The 19,450-nt window shown below is 40.8% G+C and overlaps 1 protein-coding gene across 7 annotated transcripts in view; it reads left to right on the forward strand.

Annotated features, from left to right (window-relative positions):
* The window catches only part of TTLL5 (tubulin tyrosine ligase like 5), a 122,537-nt gene that overhangs the window by 95,806 nt on the left and 7,281 nt on the right, over nt 1-19,450 (forward strand). For 5 of the 7 annotated variants that reach the window (XM_030240104.2, XM_030240106.2, XM_030240105.2 and 2 more), the window contains 3 exons: nt 2,017-2,191; nt 9,253-9,473; nt 16,513-16,598. In XM_030240104.2, coding sequence (XP_030095964.1) covers nt 2,017-2,191; nt 9,253-9,473; nt 16,513-16,598 — 482 coding nt within the window. Of the gene's footprint in view, nt 1-2,016; nt 2,192-9,252; nt 9,474-16,512; nt 16,599-19,450 lie in introns of those variants that run through there. The other 2 variants (XR_003946192.2, XM_030240108.2) reach the window with 2 other exon arrangements.

Genomic DNA, 19,450 nt, shown 5'->3' on the forward strand with positions numbered 1-19,450 from the left:
AGTAAGTGTTGTTTTGTTGTGCCATAAGGAGAGAAGGTATCGGAACTGCAGGGAGCTGTGTACAAGATTGTGCCACAAGAAAATCTTAGCCAAAGTTTTTGGTTTTAGCTAAGTTTGTGGTTTTGTTTGGTGTTTTTAAATTTACTTCTTCCTAAAGGTTTAATAATGTAGTTCCAACAGTGTTTTCTGGGTAATGTAAGCCAAGCTTACTTGGACAATATTATGTCCAGTATATTGGTTGAAACTGAAAAAGTGAATTCCAGTGAGAGAATTTGAGAGTTCGTTGAATTGGACAAAGATTGGAGAAAGGCAGCAATCTTGGTGCATTTTTAATAAGTCAGACTTGAGTATTTGTAATTCCATAAGTTAACCCATTGCTAGATGCCTCAAAACAGAAGAAATGAGAATCAGGGAAGCGTTACTAAAATGTTGCCATTTAGAGAATGGCCCACATAGTATTGCAGACTGCAGTTATTGCACATTATCTCTGTGCCACAAAATCTGGCTATTGGCAGGTCCAGTTTTAGTGGAGTTGTCATTTATATCAGTTTTATCTCCTCCATTTTGTCTTCACTGTTATGTTTTAGTAGTAATCACTCAATCCTGAGCTTCTTAAGCATTCTTTGGATCAAAGGATAAATTTTATGCATTGCACATTCTGAGCTGGAGGTAGATATGGGCGGAGTTGGAACAGATACTAGTTTCTAGAATTAATAATATAACTTGAATAAATAGCTTTAAAGAGTGCTTGAGTGAATTCTCTTATTTCTGAATGTTTTAAGGATTTGCAATGACAAGGCTTATGAGGGAAGGAGCAGCACATTCAAGGCAAGCTGAGATATGTTGAAACAATCTAGGTTGTAAGTTGTGATTAGGTACCTGAAGCAAAGAGATTGCAGTGAACTCCTTTGCCAAAACCATGACCTACACTCCACACTGTGGCATGAAAGACACCAATTATCTTTTACGTCCCTGTTATATATGATGTAGATATGAAATACAAGGGAAGCCTGCCCTGGGAATCCAAAGGAAATATTTGGAAGGAGTGGCTGAGAGAAACACGTCAGAGATTAACAGGCACTTGGGAAACTCAGGCTTTGAGGCTTGAAGGTTATATTAGCCAGTGTCAGGATTCAGTGGGTCATAGAACATCTGTGGTGTGAGCACAGAATGTGTGAATTGCTGGGTGGTTGTAGCCTCTTGACCACCTCGTGGTCCTGTCAGTCTGCCACCTGCTCTCTGCAAAGCCCCTCAGCCTCGTGTAGAAGTGTGTTGGTGCTGCCTTCTCACCAGGGCTTACAAACTTCAAAGCAAGCTAGTGAGCTTCTGTTAGTACTTATCATGTTGCAGGGCACAGCTGAACTCCTACCATGTAAGCCTGGGCTGCAAGAGCTCCTGTCTCTTTGCAGGAGGCCTTTTGTCCTCTAAGAAAATCTGGCATTTCTCTGAGGATGAAAGAAACAATCCTATCTCACTCCCCCCAAGCCTTTTGGATTGTAACTGTACAGAGTCAGTATCTATCCTAGTTCCAACCTCATCCAGACAGTCCTTTATCCTCTCTGGATGTTGTACTGCATGTCTGTTTCTATTCCATTGTCACTGCAGCATGTATGTGCTTAATGTAAGCCTTGTGTTACTGTATTGAAGCCTCTAAAAATCGAAATAAATAGTTATCTCATTTGTGATGGGAATCAGCTTTTTTTTCCTGCTGCTGTTTTGCTTGTCTTCAATGCTAATCAGCCACAGAAATGTTCCAGTTTAGACTTTTAATTCTCCTTTCCTTTTTTCTCCTCAAGAGAATGTCTAGTAATATAGTCCCAGCCTATATTCAAGAAAGTGCTTAGCAGGAGGCAGTAGGCGCATGACCCCTCTAGCAGGTGTTGTGCTTGCTAAAGCCATGTAATACAAATTTATAGCTGGCTAAATAGTAAGAGATTTCTTTGAAGCAGCAGTGCCTTATAGGCAGGAGTCCTTATATGCAGAGTTGTGAAAACGTGGTGTCTCATTTTTCCCCAGGGCTGCAGAGAATCATAATTTTGCCTTGGAAGGAGAGATGGAGAACAGCGTCTACAAGGTGACACGGAGTCCTGCGGCACATCCCAGCTATCAGCTTCAATTTGCTGTGCAGCAGCTTCAGCAGCAGAAACTCCAGTCAAGACAGCTGGTGGAGCAAAACCAAGCACGGCAACAGGTAACTAAGAAAAATTCCTGCCTGGGATGTAGAAGTGCTGATTGAGTCTTAGATGTGAAAACAAACTCAGAGACAGTACAGATGGCAGGGATTTTGTCAGGGAAGTAGCTCTTAAAGTGGGTTGCAGCAAAAACCAGTTTACCTGCAGTGATTTTGATACTGTGGTTACCAGTAGCTTCTTCCATTATGTTGACATCTTAAGAGCTGGAGAACATATGAAAGAGCTTGTATTATTGATGTTCTGGATGACTCCTAGGTGGACCACTGTGTGTGTAACAGCATTTTCATTCTGCTGGGAGAAGCTTTCAAGATTATAATGACTTAATTGATACACTTCTTACCTTACTTTGTTATTATGAAGAGAGAGAGATGTATTCTGAGTGATGTCCAAAATGCTTCCCTGCTAAAAGGAAGGAAGCCTTTGGGTGATCAAACCTTTATTCAAAACAACTTGGTCTCCAGCAGCAAGTAGCTTTTTGTTAGCAGTCTGGCATGACTGGACTCCCATGAACAGACCTAACACATGGAGGTCTGGACACCCAATCTCCCTCCTGTGAAGCAGATGAGTCATTAGTCAGGGCCCTTGAGAATAGGTTATAGGCAAACTGGGAGTAATCCTTTTCTGGGAGTATCTTGAAAGAGAGGCCCTTCTGCTTTTTGCTCCTTGCTCTCCTTCTTTCAAGGCTCTTACTTAGCCATGCAGTTACCATCCTCAACTTCTCTCACCTACAGTCTTCTTGCTCTCACTCTCTTTCGTCTCTGTCCACTGGGCTCTGGGTGGGCAGATGTAGCTGCTCACAAGTTCAGGAAAGTGCCATAAACTGGCCTGTGCCTGGGAGGAGGCTGGAGCTGGCCATGGGGCCTGGCTGAGCCCTCTTCTAACTGCTGACATTGAGCTGATGTTATTCTTGGCCTGGGGCAGAGCCATTACTCAGGAGTTTCTGTTAAAATGATTCTTTGTTAAACCTCCTCTCACCCCCACAACGTCCCCCCTCCTTTCTCTCCCTCCTTTTTCTTTCTGAGCCAGGCATTTTGGAGTTGCTGTGTTGAGGCTATTGCCATGCTGCAGGACTCTGGCTGTGCTGATTTTGATGTTATTGAAGAAAAATACTTGCTGAACATGGGGGCCTTCAGACTTTCTGTCATGAATAAAAGGTCATCTTAAAATGATTCTCTCTTGGACACTTCCTGTCAAGACATTGTATGGAGCCAGCCAACCCTCCTCTTCCAATAACTGTTGCATCAATTCTCTGATGCCCACCCTGCCAGTCATGACACTTCCCTTGCACCCTCTCTAGCTTTCTGTCACTGACCTTTCTGCTAGTTAGCTACTCAGACTTTAGTCCTTTAACTCGGCCTTTGTAAGTACTGTCTTCTCTTTTCTGTTGCTTATGCATTCTCTGACCTACATCTTCCCATTCACACTGCTTTGACTTCTGCACCACCCTTTCATGCTGACCCTCATTTGTCCTCCCCTTTTAGGCAGAGTTCATCTAGCCTGCATGGCTGCTTATCTCCCATTGCCTGCTGTTTTGTTTCTCTTCCTTCCCATGTATTGAGATCTACATCATCCTTTGTCTTGCTTGTTACATTCAAATTTGTCAGTCTCCCCTCAGCAGAAGAAACATGTCCCCCAAGACTGAAGGCCTATCACTTGAAAGAGTGTCATCATCTCTCTACTTTGGGGAATGCATGCAGGATATCCCTCAGACTGTTTCATCTGATTGTTCAGGTTCTTGTTATGGTTAGAAGGCAGACTAGCCATTTGTCAGTGGCTGAAGTACATCTATTAATGAATATATCTTGAGCTGCACCCTGAGTGTGGCATGACCATGCAACATGACTAGGTGCTAGTCTTTCCTTCTGTCTCTGGCAAAGGAACTAGTTACATGTGTGACTATATATATACAGAAGCACTATGATTAATAACACAGCAAATGCTTCTCCTGTACATTAACCAGCTCAGTATGTTGGAGATGAGATGGATGCTCTGGAAAGTGTGGGCTTTTTTAGTCAAGTATGTGTGTCATAAGAATCCCTCCATTTACCAGGCAGTAGATCTATCTTATCATTGTGTTACCGTGAAGGCTTGTTGTGTGCTTTGTTGCAGCACCCACTCTTGGTTGAACTCTTTCCAGACATGTAAGAATGATGATGATTTCTCCAGGCATTTAACAATCTGTGGAATATCAAATACTGTGTGGGTGGAGGAAGAGGAATTATAACAAACAGTTTTTACTCAATATATGCAGAAGCTAGTTCACATAGTGTAATATGGTAGGAATAGACCTTTGATTGCAGAATAGGTACTTGATTACTTGGACCAAACTGGGTGGATGAGAATCTAACAAATAGGTAGAGTGATACGGACCAGGAACAGACACAGTACAGACCTTGAGAAAAGTGAACAAAAATAGGAAGGGGAAGAGTTTGAAAGGAGAGACAAACAGCTTACAGTAAAACCAAGGAACAAGATTTACAAAGTCAAACCAAAAGACAAGAAAAACAGACTTATAGCAGTATTTTTAATGTTTAAAGGAGGCTTCATGTGACATGTTATGACCTAGATGTTATTATCACTGCTGCTGTTGGCAAGTCAGTTAATACACCATCATTGTTTATTCTCTAATTGTTTCCTGTACTGGAAAGATGCCATTAGCTGTTAGGGAGGTTCCTTCTTTGTGTGGCTATGTTCTGTCTGCTTAGCCTAGCATGTACTGGATTTAAAATTTTATGCAAACATTTCACATGGGAAAAAAGCTAAATTAAAACAAGGGAAGTACAATTGTATCGTGGAATGATCCCTGTCAGTCCTGCTTACATCAGAAAGGCTCATGTTAAGTAAGACATGAATCATGTTAATGAGTTGTGTGGGCAGTTACGTGATCACAGTTTCAATCACAAGTTTAAGTAGATTTTATGTTGTAGATTAGGCTGAGTTTATCTTAATAATTCTCCTCTCAGTCATTTAAAAATTGTATGTCCTCTGAAATATTCCTCATTTTATGAAGTTCAGCAAATTTTTATCTTTTTAATATTTGTGATTCCCTTCTGACATATTTACCATTTATTTAAATCTGACTGGAAATGCTGAGTACTGTGAATAATAGTCTTAGCGTTCCTAGAACTTTATTATTGCTGCCTGAGGATATAGGGCGTCTTTGAATGCAGCCTCATCATTAAACTGTTTTCTAAACTGTTATATATTGAATTGCTGTCAGATGTGCAGTATCTCTTTTCCTTCCTTCCTTTTCTTGTTCATTCTTGTTTTGCAGCTTTCTCCCTCAGATTGTTTTCCCACTAAATGTGCTAACTGCCATTTTTCCTATTTGAGTCTTGTGATACTGATGAGTCAAAGTCTCAGTGTAAGTAAAACAGAACAACCATTCTAAAAGTAGTAGTCGGAGCTGATTTATACCAGCTGAAATTTTGTCCCCATGTTTCTGATCCTGTCACTATTATTAGAATTATGGTAACACCCAGATGTATTAACTATCTTTCCAATACAATGATACAGCCCAATCCTTGCCCCAGAGAGGTAGCAGTACCAAGAGAAATAAAACAGAAGACACCAAGTCAACTGAATAAACTATATTTTTTTCTTGCTCTGAAGAATTTACTAAAGAGGACACGGTTCAGGACAGTCTATCCATACCATATGCTGCTGCTGCTTCAAGACCTCAAGATACTCTTCTTAGTGCAGTTTAACACTGTGGTAGTTAATAGTACATTTTGAGCCTGCTCTTTATTGCCACTTTGTGAATTTTCAATTCAACTGACCGTTGTATCCAAACTGATTTAACTGAATGCATTAGTATTTGTTCAAAATAATTTCCACTAAACAATTTATATGACTGGAAAGGTCTTCCAAGGTATTAATTCTCTGTATTTTTGCAATGTTCTCTGAGACACAACTGATTTTCTAAAAGTGGTTGGTTGTTTTGTTGGGTTTGCCTTTTTTTTTTAAACTTAGAACCTCTTTATTGTTTATTGCTTATAAACATCTCAGTTTGCCCTGTCAGGGATTTGGAACTAGCTGCACGGATCTTTATGCAATACATGTGTGTGTGCATCTGTCTGTCAGTTCTCATACACTGCTGAGTCTCTCATCTTTTTCAGATTTGCTGATCCAATTGAATGTGAATGACTGTGGGATAGAAATACAAATTACATTAAGATGAAGAGCCATATATCTGGGAAGAGGGTTTCGACTACTGTTCCCATTAAGGCAATGGCTTCAGTATGAGACCACTCCTAATTAGACAGCACAAAATCCAACACAAGAATGCCCAGACCCATGAAGGGAGGCATAATTTGGGGTATGCTTTATATTAGATACTGTAAGACAGATTTGCAGGAAATGAGCTTCATTACCTCCTCTGGTCACACAGTGAACATGTTTTTGCTTGCAACATTTTTTCCATTACTGTGCTAGGGATGGGTGTTAGATACAGGGATGGTAAGTGCCAGGAACATTCTTTCTGTTTTTGAAGATCATTAATATATCTGCTTTTCTTTAAAGTACTACACTACCTCTGCTTTTAATCACTAACAGCCCAAACTTAGCTGCTACTGACTAATACTCTTAGATGTTCATTGTCCTTACTGAACCTTACATCAAGGTGTACACATTGAAATTTTCTAATTTAAAAAATTCCTTTTTTTGTACAAGGAATACTTTGTATATGATGTTGTAGATGTTGAAACAAGGAAATATTGCTTCAGTCTGTGATGTAGGGAAAAATACTTTCTGTCAGTGCTTTCTTCATGGGCAAGACAGGGTTATTGCTGTTTCTCCTCCCCAGAAGATTGTGCGCAAGAATTAACACACTAATAATTTACAGAAATTTTAGCTAAAATGTCTTATAGCTTTTTTAGTATTTTTCAGATTTGTAGCCCTAGAGACTTGTTAGGATAGCAGATGTTTCCTCAACATCAAGTTAAATCTGCTAGCCTTTCTGTAATTGAAAGTTTTTCACTTGAAGCAGCAATAGTTGTATGGTGCTACCTGCTTCAGGACTGCATCTGTCAGGGTTTGTCTAGGCTTCTGCTTTCCCTAGACCCTTAGTCTTCAGAATCATGAATGATAAGGTCTGTCTCCTATGTTTTAGATGCGCTGAAAACTTCCCAACCCTTCCTTTGTATGGTCAGGCTTTACTCTCGCCAGCTGTCCTCTTTATTTGCGCAGAAGCTTCTCCTGGTTTCCTGTCCTGTCCCCATGGGCTTCACAGCAGGGCAGTATACTTTGTAGCTGAATCCAGAAGCCGTGGTCCTTGTCAGCTTTCAGTCTCCCCATCCTTGCCTGGAAGACAGCCAGAATCTCAGCACAGTGTGGAGACAAAGGCATTTTAGGAAGTCTGTAACCCCCAAGAAAAACATCCATGACCTTTCTTTAGGCAGGTTTCAACACAGTTTTTGCTGATCAGGCTTCGTTAGATTATCCATGTTTGCTGTTTCTTCAGCGTCATGGATCTCCTTGCCAGTGCATATTAACACAGGCAAGGGGTTATGACTGTGTATGTGTTGTGAACTCCAGGATCTCAGTGATTTTGGTAACAAGAAAAAGAACTTCCAGGAAAAATGCATAATGTCAAAATAACTTATAGGAAAGATGGATAATGTTTCACAGTGAAATGTCACTGCTGAATAAGAAGTGGGTGCAGTGACTTGAGGGTCTCCATCCCAACCCTACGACGTGTCAGGCTCTGAGATGCAAGAGACTAAGTCCCAAGCTCCATTTTAGTTTGTTTTTCTGGGGTGAGGTGTGGTGTGACTGCTATTTTCCAGACTACTGCACTTGTACTAGCTTCCTTATTGAGAATTTGGAAGCTGCAATCCAAGGTAGAGCTTCAGGGAAGGGAGAGGTTAAGAAGGATTGGGAGCCCAAGGGCGTCTTGTCAGTGAGCTCTAGTTAGGAAACAGGCCTGTTTTGGCTCCTGCACTTCCTTCTCTCCCTAGAGCTCTGCCTGTCAGAAACGCCTTCCCACACACCACTGCTCTGCCATTTGCCAGAGAATTGCGGGGGAGAGGGGCTTTTCCTGTCTGTGTGCTGAGACTCAGCCAGCTCTCAGACTGTGGTTTTCTCTGGAGCCTGGAGCCCATTTGCTGTGGCTTTGTGTATTTTCCACCCGAGGAGAAAATGAGGACAAACTCAGTGAAGGGCACTGCTCCCAGGGTCACACAGAGGGCTCAGCTCTTCCCTTTATCTCCTATCACTGACCTCTAGATGCCAAATTACAAGGTTATGGTATTGCCTCTGTTCTGGGAGTCCGACTGACTTCGAGGAAAGACAAAGCAGAACTCCCAGCAGGTTGCTCCTTTCTGAAGAGAGTTTAGCAGTCTGCAGAGCTCCCATAGAGGAAATATTCTTCACTCCCTGCTTTGCCAGGCCATTGCTCAGTTCTCCAGTGTCTCATAACATGCAGATCCTTTTGTTCCCAGTGTCACATCTCCAACATGCTTCCTCTCTCACATGCTATAGGAAAGAAATATTTTCTGTTCCCTCATATTACTGGGGATTTCCTTTTTGTCAATGGTGGAGTTAAAGTTCCTTTTCCAGAAGAAAGTACCCTAGAACTTTTCTATTATTCCAAGCACCTACACAGTTAGACCCAATAAGTAGCATTGTATCACCTTCCCCATCACCTTTCTCTTTCCTACAACTGTGTCTCAATCCTACCTCCCACATAAAGAATAATATAGCAAGATAATACAGAAAGTCAATGTACTGAAAAATTTACTTCTTTGTGGATGAAAGCCCAGTGCAAGATTAGATTGAGGATTGGGCCTCTTGTTTTTTAATCTGGAATAGTAGAATTCTGTGGCAGTAGTAAGGTTGTCTGCCTTCCTACAAGCTAGTCCTGGTTTCCAAGGGCATAAAATTCACTGACTTAACAATTGAACTCTTTAGGTGCGGGACTTTCCCTGGAGCCCTGGGGTTGCCTTCACCAGGCAGATATTATCCCTCACGAAAGTGTCACCCACCTCCATCAGCATTCTCAGCAAAGTTCACAGAGGTAATCACCAATTACTATGGGTTGTTTTTTCTTTTTTTTACCCAGGCTGTTTTTGCCAACTACTCACAATCCAGCACCAGTCATTTATCTATGCCAGCTGGCTCTGATGCCCGCAAGACATCAAATGCCACTTCTAGTATCCAGAAGGCAGCCAGTTTGCACAAAGTGATGCCATCCCAGAGTACAGCTCCTCAGCTGGTTCCAAAGCCTCCAACAAACCACAGACAGGCAGTGATCAAAAAGGCTGCAGCCCAGAGGATATCCAAGTAAGTTTTATCTCTTCCATCCACAATAGGCAGTTGGCACTGGTTCCCCTGAAAATGAGTATTGGAGAAGAAACTGTCTACATCTGACTCTGACAGATCTTTCTGGCTGTGCTGTCCAGGATAAATCTCAGAATAATCTGAGGTGTACATAGTGAAATAAGCATTGCACTTGTTGCATTGTGTGTTTCATAGGGGTATGGAAGGTAACTGTAACAGCATACAAAGGTAAGGACATAGAAACTGTCATTCAGTAATGTAAATACAGGCTGCTTGTGGCATTTTTTGATGCCCAGGACTATTCCACCTGATTTTCAGCTGCTCTTCCAGATGATTACAGGTCTTCTGTAGTTCTGTAGTTCTTGTGTTGTATCTGTCAGTCCCATGCAGATGTCTCAAATAACTCGAGAGCAACAATTAAGGTACATTTATGTTTAGGCACTTGAGTCACTACCTCTGTCTAATCTTTGATGGGGGCTAGAATCTACAAGAGGTGCCAAAAAAAACCCCAAAACCCAAAAAAACCAAAACAAAGCAACAAAGCAATTCAATACCTTTAACAAGATAATCTGCCCGAGCCAAGTTTTCCCATAAATTTATTGCACCATGTTGGATTTAAGCCTTCAAGCCACAAGTGTTTATTTCATTTGAAATGCTTAAATTGTGCCTGATGTAATGATAGCTTTTCTCATTAGCTGTAGAAATCCTTCTTTTAATTTTTAGTAAGCTTTTAGGTAAATAATGCTTGCTTTTCTAAGGTAAGTGGATGGATTTGACGTTATCTTTAAAAACAAACAAACAAAAATATTCACCATGAAATTTTGCTTACTGATTATTAGTTTCCTTCCTTTCCATTTCTTGGTACATCTTCTCTTTTGTGCATTATGAGAAAATCTGAGCAAGACTTCTGGGTTTTCAGCTTCCTCAGCTCTCTGTTTATCTCCTCTAAAGTGACAGAACTGCATTAGTCTAAATCCTTCATCAGGTTTTTCCTCATATATCCTCAGACTTGTTTCATCCTGAAAAATTGATTTCATAATTTCCTTTCTTGTACTTACTCTACAGCCAGAAGAGTTGTAAAGCTTTCAGAGCATGCTCCTGTGAGGTTTCCTGATTCTGTTTTCACTTTTTGTTTAAAGAGAGAAGTTGTAGTTTTAGGTTACTGATGAAAGACACCTCATGAGGATGCAGTCAGTGTGTGAATCAAATCTGGAACTGCAAGGAATATTTAAGGAACTTGGACAGAACTGCTTTGGGGAAGTTTGTGTATTTGCTGCCTGTACTCTTGCTATCTTAAGAGATAGCACACAGAGTTAATCCCCCAAAACTATTTAAAAAGAAAACAAGATGTTAGTAAATTTTGTCAGCTCAGCAAATGCAGATGTGAGCACCAGGTCTGGCAGGTATGCTCTGGTGGCTTTGCTATCTGATTTCTTTCATGTTGGGTGGCTCTTGTTAGTACAGGTGACAGGCTGTGTCAGTGGGTTTCTCTGCTGGCCAGCAGGGATGTGTATTTGAAGATGCCGGTGTGCTGTGCTCACTTCTTGGCAAAGGAAATGTTTATCCTTGTGAGATGGAATTGCAGCTCCTTGGACAGACTTTACTTTGCTGCATTTTTGTGGTTTCTGCTCTGTGACAGGCAGGAGTGTGGGAAAACCGGAAAAAGTTCAGCACCAAAAATGCACAGAAGGGGGAAAAAAAGCAAAAGATTCCTTCAGAATTTCAGAAAACTAATCCAAGTATTGAAGGCTGCAAGGAGCCGCTCCGGAAATATTTTCCAAGTTGCCTTTCAGTCTCCAGCACAAGGCTCCAAACCCATTCTTGCCATTCATGGGATCTTGCAGTAACATTTTTTCACTTACATGGAAAACAACAGTGCCTAGCTGTATTTCCAGCACACTGAGAGCTGATCGTTTAAAAACTGCTATGTCTCAGACTAATTTAATCCATTCATTGTTGTCAGGAAAAGACCAGATACACATCTACAGAGGAGAGTGAATGGAGAAAAGCCTCTGTGTCAAAGGAACATGGACTAAGGAAAAAACGATGTCTTGCATGCTTCAGCCTGTTTTCTGCAATCCCTGATAATTTGTACAGAATATTTTCTGACACATTGTGTAGTCCGCTTTCAAAAAAGTCCAGTGGTAGAAACTCTACTGTGTGCTAAAAAAATCTATTTAAGAATCTAGACAAGCTTTTAATCACCTAGTTTCTCCTGATGTGCTGATTTTTTTCTGAATTTTTCTTTTGAATTCTTTTCTGAACTTTTCCTTTGTTTCAGCTTGTTGTACTTTGTTCCTCCTTCCTGAACCCGAAACACTTTCTCATGTAAATACTTTCCATCTTTTGAATATTCTTTTACTTCTTGGGGTAACCTAATTTTGCTTAGACTTGTTGAGGTTTTGTTAACCTCAGATAGTAGTTCTACTTGCCAAGTCCTTAATTGTCTTGAATTTACTGTATTTTCTTCAGTTTGTCAGAGTGCTTGGGCTGTGGCACCTAAAATTGTACTTTTCTGGTGAGACTACCATGTCCTTAGGTTATGACATGGCAAATATAGCTCTCCATAACATCTTTTTGGCTGCTTCATTTGTTAGGTCACTTTTGATTTGCTGCCTTCTTTTATTCCCTAATATTTTTGGCTGTTTTTCTGATGTCTTTCCTCAAAGAGGATCTCAGGACTATGGATTATTTACACGAGACTCACTGAAATTAATCCCATTCTGTTGTTAAAGCTCTCATGTCTCTTTCTCCCCCCTTATATTTCAGCAAGCCAGACTTTATTTCTGTTTGCTCTTGCACTGCCTGGCTTTTGTTTTACATCTTAATAAAGATAATCTTTTTGAAGTTGTTTCTAGAATTTCTCCAGAGACAGGACTGTGATGACAAAACTAAAATCAACTTTGTCTCTTTGACCTGTCTCCTCCTTGCATGCGTTATCAGTTCTCTTCCAGCCAGCACACGTGGCTTCCAGAAAAGGAAGAAGCAAGTAGAAAACTCAACTACAAACAGAATGAGATGCTAAAGATGAACATTACTGATTAATTTAAAAACTGTCATAACTTGGACACTTGCTTGGTTGAAACATAAAGGAAAAAAGTAATGGAGCAGCCAGACAATTCAGTTTTGTCTTTTCAGTTCCTGGCTTCTCTTGTTTTTGTAGAAGGTGGTAGGTTGACTTTATAATGGATTGTGTCCAAAGCAGACTCCTTGCTTAAACTAACAGAATGGAAAACTGGGGCCCATATTAAGGTGTGGAAAAAGACTGACTGGGAGAAATGATTTAGTATGCAGCTCTATGCTGAAATATAGTGCCATAAAATGGTCTCACAGGGCTCCATAGTTTTGATCAAATGTGCTTGTATCACTAACAGATAGTTTTGAACAGCTGCTAGAATAAGCTCTTTTTTCTTTCCCAGAGTCAGACTGGGTCTTTCCCACTGCTGATGTTGCCACTACTTTTGACAGGTAGTGGTTCTGTGAACCATGAAGAGACCTGCTGATATTTTGAGATAGAGATCACAGATACAGTATTTATAAGCAGTGGAATGAAGCAGATGTTCCTTGGAAGCAGTATTTGGTGTATAGAGTCTTCACACTACAGATGACAGCATGCCAAGTAGAAAAATACATTATCTCAACTGTTCACAAGAGTGTACTGGTGGTAGATGAAAAATCTTTCTGCTTTTAGGAATGCCTAAGTTGTAATAAATACACATTTCTGTGCTATCATTCACATAGTAACTTGTCAGAAACCTCTCTGTGACAGTGTTAAGAAGAATAAGGCTTTGAACAGCCTGTGAACAGAACCATCAGTCAAAGAAAACATCTCAGAAAAATTGATCTGTCAATATTAGACCAGTATATACAAGGAGAGGAAATGCTAGGTAGGGAAAAGGAGCATGTTGTTCAAGATGTTATCAGAGAGAGACCAAGATCACCAATTTTACCAGCAGTAGACTGGAACATTACAAACTGTTAGGGATATTGATCAGCATGGCACAATCTCTTGTACTGAACATCTCTGTAAATGTCATAACTCTATTCAGGAAGCCTTTAAAAATAAATATTCCTTTCAAGTCCCACCACCACAGAACAAAAATCTTTCTACTATGTCCTCTTCTGTTTTACATGGTGCCAGCAATAGAAGAACCAAAGTTCTTCTCTATTGTAACTAGTACAGAAATAGGGTAGAGGGGATCCATTTCTGTAGGGTTCAGGAAATCCATCCCACACTGGGGAGGAGTTCTGACTGCAGTTGGACACAGAAGTAGCCAGCTTTTCCAGGATCCACTGGCCAAGCCTAGCAAATGTGCCAAAAGCAGATGATGATCACAGAGCGAGGCCCTGTAAAACACTATGGCTCTGTTTTGTATCCTGTCTTGCCCATGTGTGAAGTGTCTTTAGTGAGCCAGGTATATCACACACAGAAACTGAGTGCCTACTGATAAGAGGACAGGCAGCAGAACACACATCTAACAGTTACTGGAACCCCTTTGACTGTTTTGCTGCTGCTGTACTGCAGCACACTTGTTTTTTCAGCTCCCGAATATCTGGGTTAATCAGGCTGCCTGACCCTTAGACATTTTGGCAGTAAAAGCAGTGCATCTGAGAGACATGCCTTGATTTAACACCCTGACACAGCTGGGCTCACTAGACCTGTAGCTCGTAGCCCTTGGCTAGCCTCAGATCATACACGCAGATACACATGCAGGGGTACCCCATCCAAAAACAACAAAGAGGAACAAGCTTCCCTGGCTCAGGGTCTTTACATCTGCTGCTGTCCTCTTGTCAAATCTGGGCTTTTTGTGATGTGAATATGTTAGTGTCAGATCTCTCAGGTTCCAGTGGACCTTTAGATGAATCTGTAGCATCCCAGAAGAAAGTTGTTAAAACAAAGGTGTTCAAAATTCAGTCAAAAAGATATTTATCTTTCACCTTTGGAACAGAACTAGCAGTCCAAGGCTGGGCAGCTGAATGCTAGTCTAGTACCTAAATTAAGGAAGCCAGTGTCAGTTTTGAGGAGGAGTTAGACATATAGGAGGTAGAAAAGAGCAATGACAGATATTTAAATGGAGGGGACAGTTGGGACTGTTTTTGTTAGTATTGAATAAGAAATGGAGAACATAACAATGGATTGCACTGGAGGAGTGGAAGCAAAAACAACAGAGGCATTGACATTAGGAAACTGAGAAAAAGCAGTAGGATTTCAGCCAACCCAAGGAGGAAGAAAGTGGAAAGGGATTACCTCAGTTTAAACAGTGAATATGTTCTGGCACTGAAGCTTTCATCAGGACAGCACAGAGTATGAGGAAGTGATCTTAGCCTGGTGGGAGATCCCAGGAGCAGAGCTGAGAATGAGCTCTCAGAATGAGGTGGCAGTTGAAACTGCAAGAATCAAGGGACACAATGTTGTGGGTAGGCTGAGAAGAAGAGCAAGTCTGTAGAGAAAAAGAAATTCTCTGAACAATAAGGTAGAAGAGTGACTGTTTCCTGTTTTGCCTTTATATTGTTGTTGTACTTGCTGGCATTCTTGATTACTTTTTCAGCTACTAGTCTTGCATTCCACTTACAGAAGGGTGAGCTGAATTTGGCTGTCAGTTGTGCTATGTTAACCAAGTGGGCAAGCTAGTTATGAGCATGGAACCTCTATGTAAGAAGCATCAAGATCCATCTAAATTCTCAGCTTCCAGAAGGACCATGCAATATCAGCAAAAAAAACCCCATAAATACAGATCCAAAATTCTCTCCAAGAGACAGTAAACACAGAAACTGGCATCTCATTTGACAATAGCATTTCCAGTTAAGACTGACTGGAGTTAGGGATTGTGGTATGCAAATGTATCTGCATCCCTCTCCCTTCATGTGTAGACTCCAATTCATTTCACTGAAATCCAGCTGAAATAAAATGCAAAGTCCCTCACAGACCTTTCAGCTGTCAGAAACACCTGGTTTCTGGCAACTTGCTGACCTTGAAATCTGGAAGCACAAGGTTTCAGATAAAACCATAGAAACTGCACGTGTTTAAACAGTGAATTACAATTTAAACAGCGAGTAACAGTCAGTTAGCTGTTGGGGCATCCCCTGGGGCTTGGAGATCATGATGCTCTTCAGGGGAAGAGTTGACAGCAGCTGTAACACTGCAGAGCTGAAAGAATGAAGAAGGACTCTGGCAGGGATGAGTGTACTCGCAGAAGAGTCTGTAGTGGTCGGAAATTAGTTGGGCCAGAAAGAAGAACAGCAAGGAAGAATAAGAGAGGAAAGGACAAGTCAGGAATAAAAGGAGAATTGTATAGATTTTTAAGGACAGAATAGATGCATACAGCTGTAAAGCTTGCCCTTCTCTTGTGAGTAGACCAAATTTTTCTGTAGGAGTACATGGTCTCAGTTTGGTAATCAGTCTTTCTGAGTCAAAGTGCAGTTGTAGTCTACAGAGTATAGTTTTGTTGTAACTCAGGTGCTGAGATCAATGGAGAAGGATTTACATAAGATACCTGCTTGAGGAATGGCACTGGATTACTGAAAATTAGATGCATCCCGTGTGTCTTAGTTTGCAAGATAAGTGAGGAAATCTTGGCTAAATGAGCTCTCTCTGCTGAGGCAAGATGCAAAGACTTAACTCTTGAATGTAGTATGTTTTGACAGCATGTGCATTTCTGTGCAACAGTTGCTTAATCACTTTAGTTCAAATCATGGGACTAAGATGACCACAGCATTACTAGTTGCAATCTATGTTGGTGGTCCAATACCATTTGCTATCTTCTTTATACTCCGGAATCAGCTTCCAAGGCATATGAGGCAATTAAGTGTTTCAGTCACATTAAAGTTTCCCTGGTGGCTTGACTGTTCATTTGTCTTGCTCTGCTTTTTGGAGTCAGTTGCTGTCACTGCCTTTTTTGTACCACGTTCAGGCACAGCTTCACGGTTACAGTCCCATTGAGATTATGTAAACTAGGGGAATCTCCTCTTTTTTGTTTTGTTTGAGACTTTCATTCTTCCTTGTTATATCACTTACCTCTAATTTTATGGTTTTACCTCTTAGTTTGACCTCCACTGAAAAGCAACTGAATGGATTCCAGAACAGCCTTCACAGTGCTGTACCCTGTGAGCCAGGGACGTGTTCCACAGGTGAGTGACAGTGCCAAAGACCGTGAAAGTGGGGGTGGGTATGCTGGGACGCTTTCATCTTTTTCAAGAACTGGCAGGGAAAAAGCTTATCAGCAAGAAGAAACACAGCTGCCTCCTCTACATGTAGTGGTTCCTAGGTAACAGTCTGCATTCAGCTGTGCAGGGAATTTATACCCCCTGGGATTAAAAAGACCAAACAGAAGGGAGCATAGGCTGAGTTTCATAGAGTTGGAAGACCCCCCCCTTAAAATATGGCTGTAGAGGGAAAAAAAACCGCCTTGGCTCAAGTGGTTCCTTTTTGCTTTAGACTTTGGCTCAGGATGCTCTCTTGTTTAAGCTTGGCCTGTAATAAAGGGCCAGGACATACTTTACATTTTTCTTTGGTCTTGCAGAAAAGCTCTTAGTGCAGAAAGACATAGCTGAGACTTGTGAATCAGCTGCATAATGAAGTCAAGTAGTAGACTTGAAAGTATCTGATGAAAATCACTGAGAGTTACAGAATCAAATCTTTGTCTTTCCCTAGTAGCTAATTAATTCAAACAGGTTTATCTGCTAAGTTCTCAGCAAATAAAGACCCAGTCATTTTTGCAGACCTATTGGCAGGTAGAGCATAGTCTTGTAAATCCATACTAACGGTGGCTCACAGTAATTTGTGATAGTGTTATGGAATATGTGGGCATATTATGTTCCAGAATACTTTGAAAAAATATGTTTCTGATCTTCTGTTTTGAAATGGAACTGTGAAAACATGACTTAAGTGTTACTAATGTAGTGATCTCTGTGTTTTCAGAGGCTGAAATAAAAGTTTGTGGTGGGTTCATCTCTTGGATATTTATCTCTGAAATTAAAGTATGACATTTCCCTTATTTATGTCAGTGATTTTTTTTATGATCCTCTAGCATAAACATTCAGCTAATGTACTTAACGTACAATTCCAAACTGCCTCCCACACTTTACCACCTGCCAAAAACTCCAGTTATCCTACCAGAAATTTTATAGGGTGAATGACTACAGCCAATATAAAACACCCTATGGTACACTGTAACATGACAGTGTACTCTGGCATATAGTGGCATTATCCAAACAAATAAAATTATGTCAACCCTGTATTACATGTATAACTGAATCAAAAGTTTTGGTCTCCTGTATAGTGCAATTTAAGTTTTTAGTACAGTATATAAAGCAAGGTTACAGATACATATAAAAGTAAATGTAAAAATGAAGTTCTCAATATATTGACAAAATTGGTTTGTTGAGTGGACTAACATGAAGGTGTTTGTGTGCTGGATTCTGCCTTCTTTTTCACATTTTCAAGAGTACTGTTACAGTTGCCACACTGTAATTTTAACCTTTCCAAGAGAATCTTTCCATTTCCACTGGATACTGTTGTTATGTGTGTCCATGATAACTGTATGTAGCATTTTGCTATCCTTCCCTGTTTCTGTGAATACCTACACAATGCATACATGAAGATGGATGATAGTATTAGTGAAGGTATGCAACAGCCAGAGTTGGAGGAATAATAGAGGCTAGATAACAACTGTGAAGTTCAGGGTAGTCACTCCTCTGTGAGTACTTATAATCCAGTGAGAATTGAGAACTTCAGCTCATGTTCCCTTCTGTAGAACTGGTCTAGCTGCACAGTGCTAAACTACCCTCTCTGAAGCTGAAACAAAGGGTTAGCCTGCTATTTAACTGAGAGTATCAGGGCTTAGGAAAAGCCCAGGTTTGGCTAGGGGTCAGCTAGTAGAACCATGGTGGGTGGGTCACTCACAGCTTCCTTGCTGCTAAAAGAGGTACATAGCTCCAAGAACAGTGCTAAATGTTGCCATGATTAAACTAACTAGAGCAAAATGTTTGTTCTTTGAAACTGGGGAATGATATTTTCTTCAGCTTTGCACCAAGCTACTGGTATGTGTCAGAGGCTGTTGTGCCCAGTTTGTGTCTCAGAAACTACTCTGCAGTAGTAGTCCTTGCTGCAGGAACAGCTGTTTTTCTTCTTCACTCTCTCCATTGATTGCTTACACTAGGGCCCTGATTTCCCCTCAGCAGCAGTTTACTTGGGGTTACTGTTTCACATGTATTTAGTGTCTTAGATACCAACTGGAGAGGTTGGACACACAAGTCATAGAGCAAATCACAGGATAAACTGCAAGCATTTAAAGACAGAAGGCTTTGAAAAGCTGCAGATATTAAATAGGAACCAGGCAGAACCTATGTATAAACACATAGACACAGATGTTTAGAAATGTCTGAGGAGCTTGAATAGGCCTTCTCCTCTAACAGCCTATCTGAGAATAGTTATGGGGGCTCTGTGAAGAAGCATAAAGGTGTCACGAGTGATCTGACCTCAAGCCAGGATGTTGCTCAATGGAAGAGAGAATCAGGCAGTATGGAAACTTTTAACTAGACTGTCCAGAAAACAGTTCAGTAGTGGTTAGTGCTGCAGCTGTAAAATAGCAGCTGTAGACACTGTTGTGCAGTAGGCTCAGGCTCTTGAGAACAGATCCTCTGAAATAGAAAGGAAAATAAAAGTCAGCATTTCTGCAGGGTAGCTCAGGATTCTGAAACCAACCACCACTACAATGAAAGTAGCCTCATCCTAATTTCACAGAGAGGCAGAAGCTTTGGGAGCTGTCTGTCACTGATGTAATGAGAGAGAAGGCAGAGAGCCCCATGACTCTGTACAGACAGGAGTCTAAATTTGAAAGATAGCAAATGTGGGTTATTTGTATTGTCTGAAGAGACAGGTTCTTAGCAGAATTTGTGGAAGTTTAGCAGGATTTATTCTAAGAAAGAAATATTAAGAATTACTACCTCTAGGGGACATTTAAATTGCTTGTGACCTGAGT

Source organism: Serinus canaria, chromosome 5 (assembly GCF_022539315.1).
Source record: "Serinus canaria isolate serCan28SL12 chromosome 5, serCan2020, whole genome shotgun sequence".
Classification (NCBI taxonomy): Eukaryota; Metazoa; Chordata; class Aves; order Passeriformes; family Fringillidae; genus Serinus; species Serinus canaria.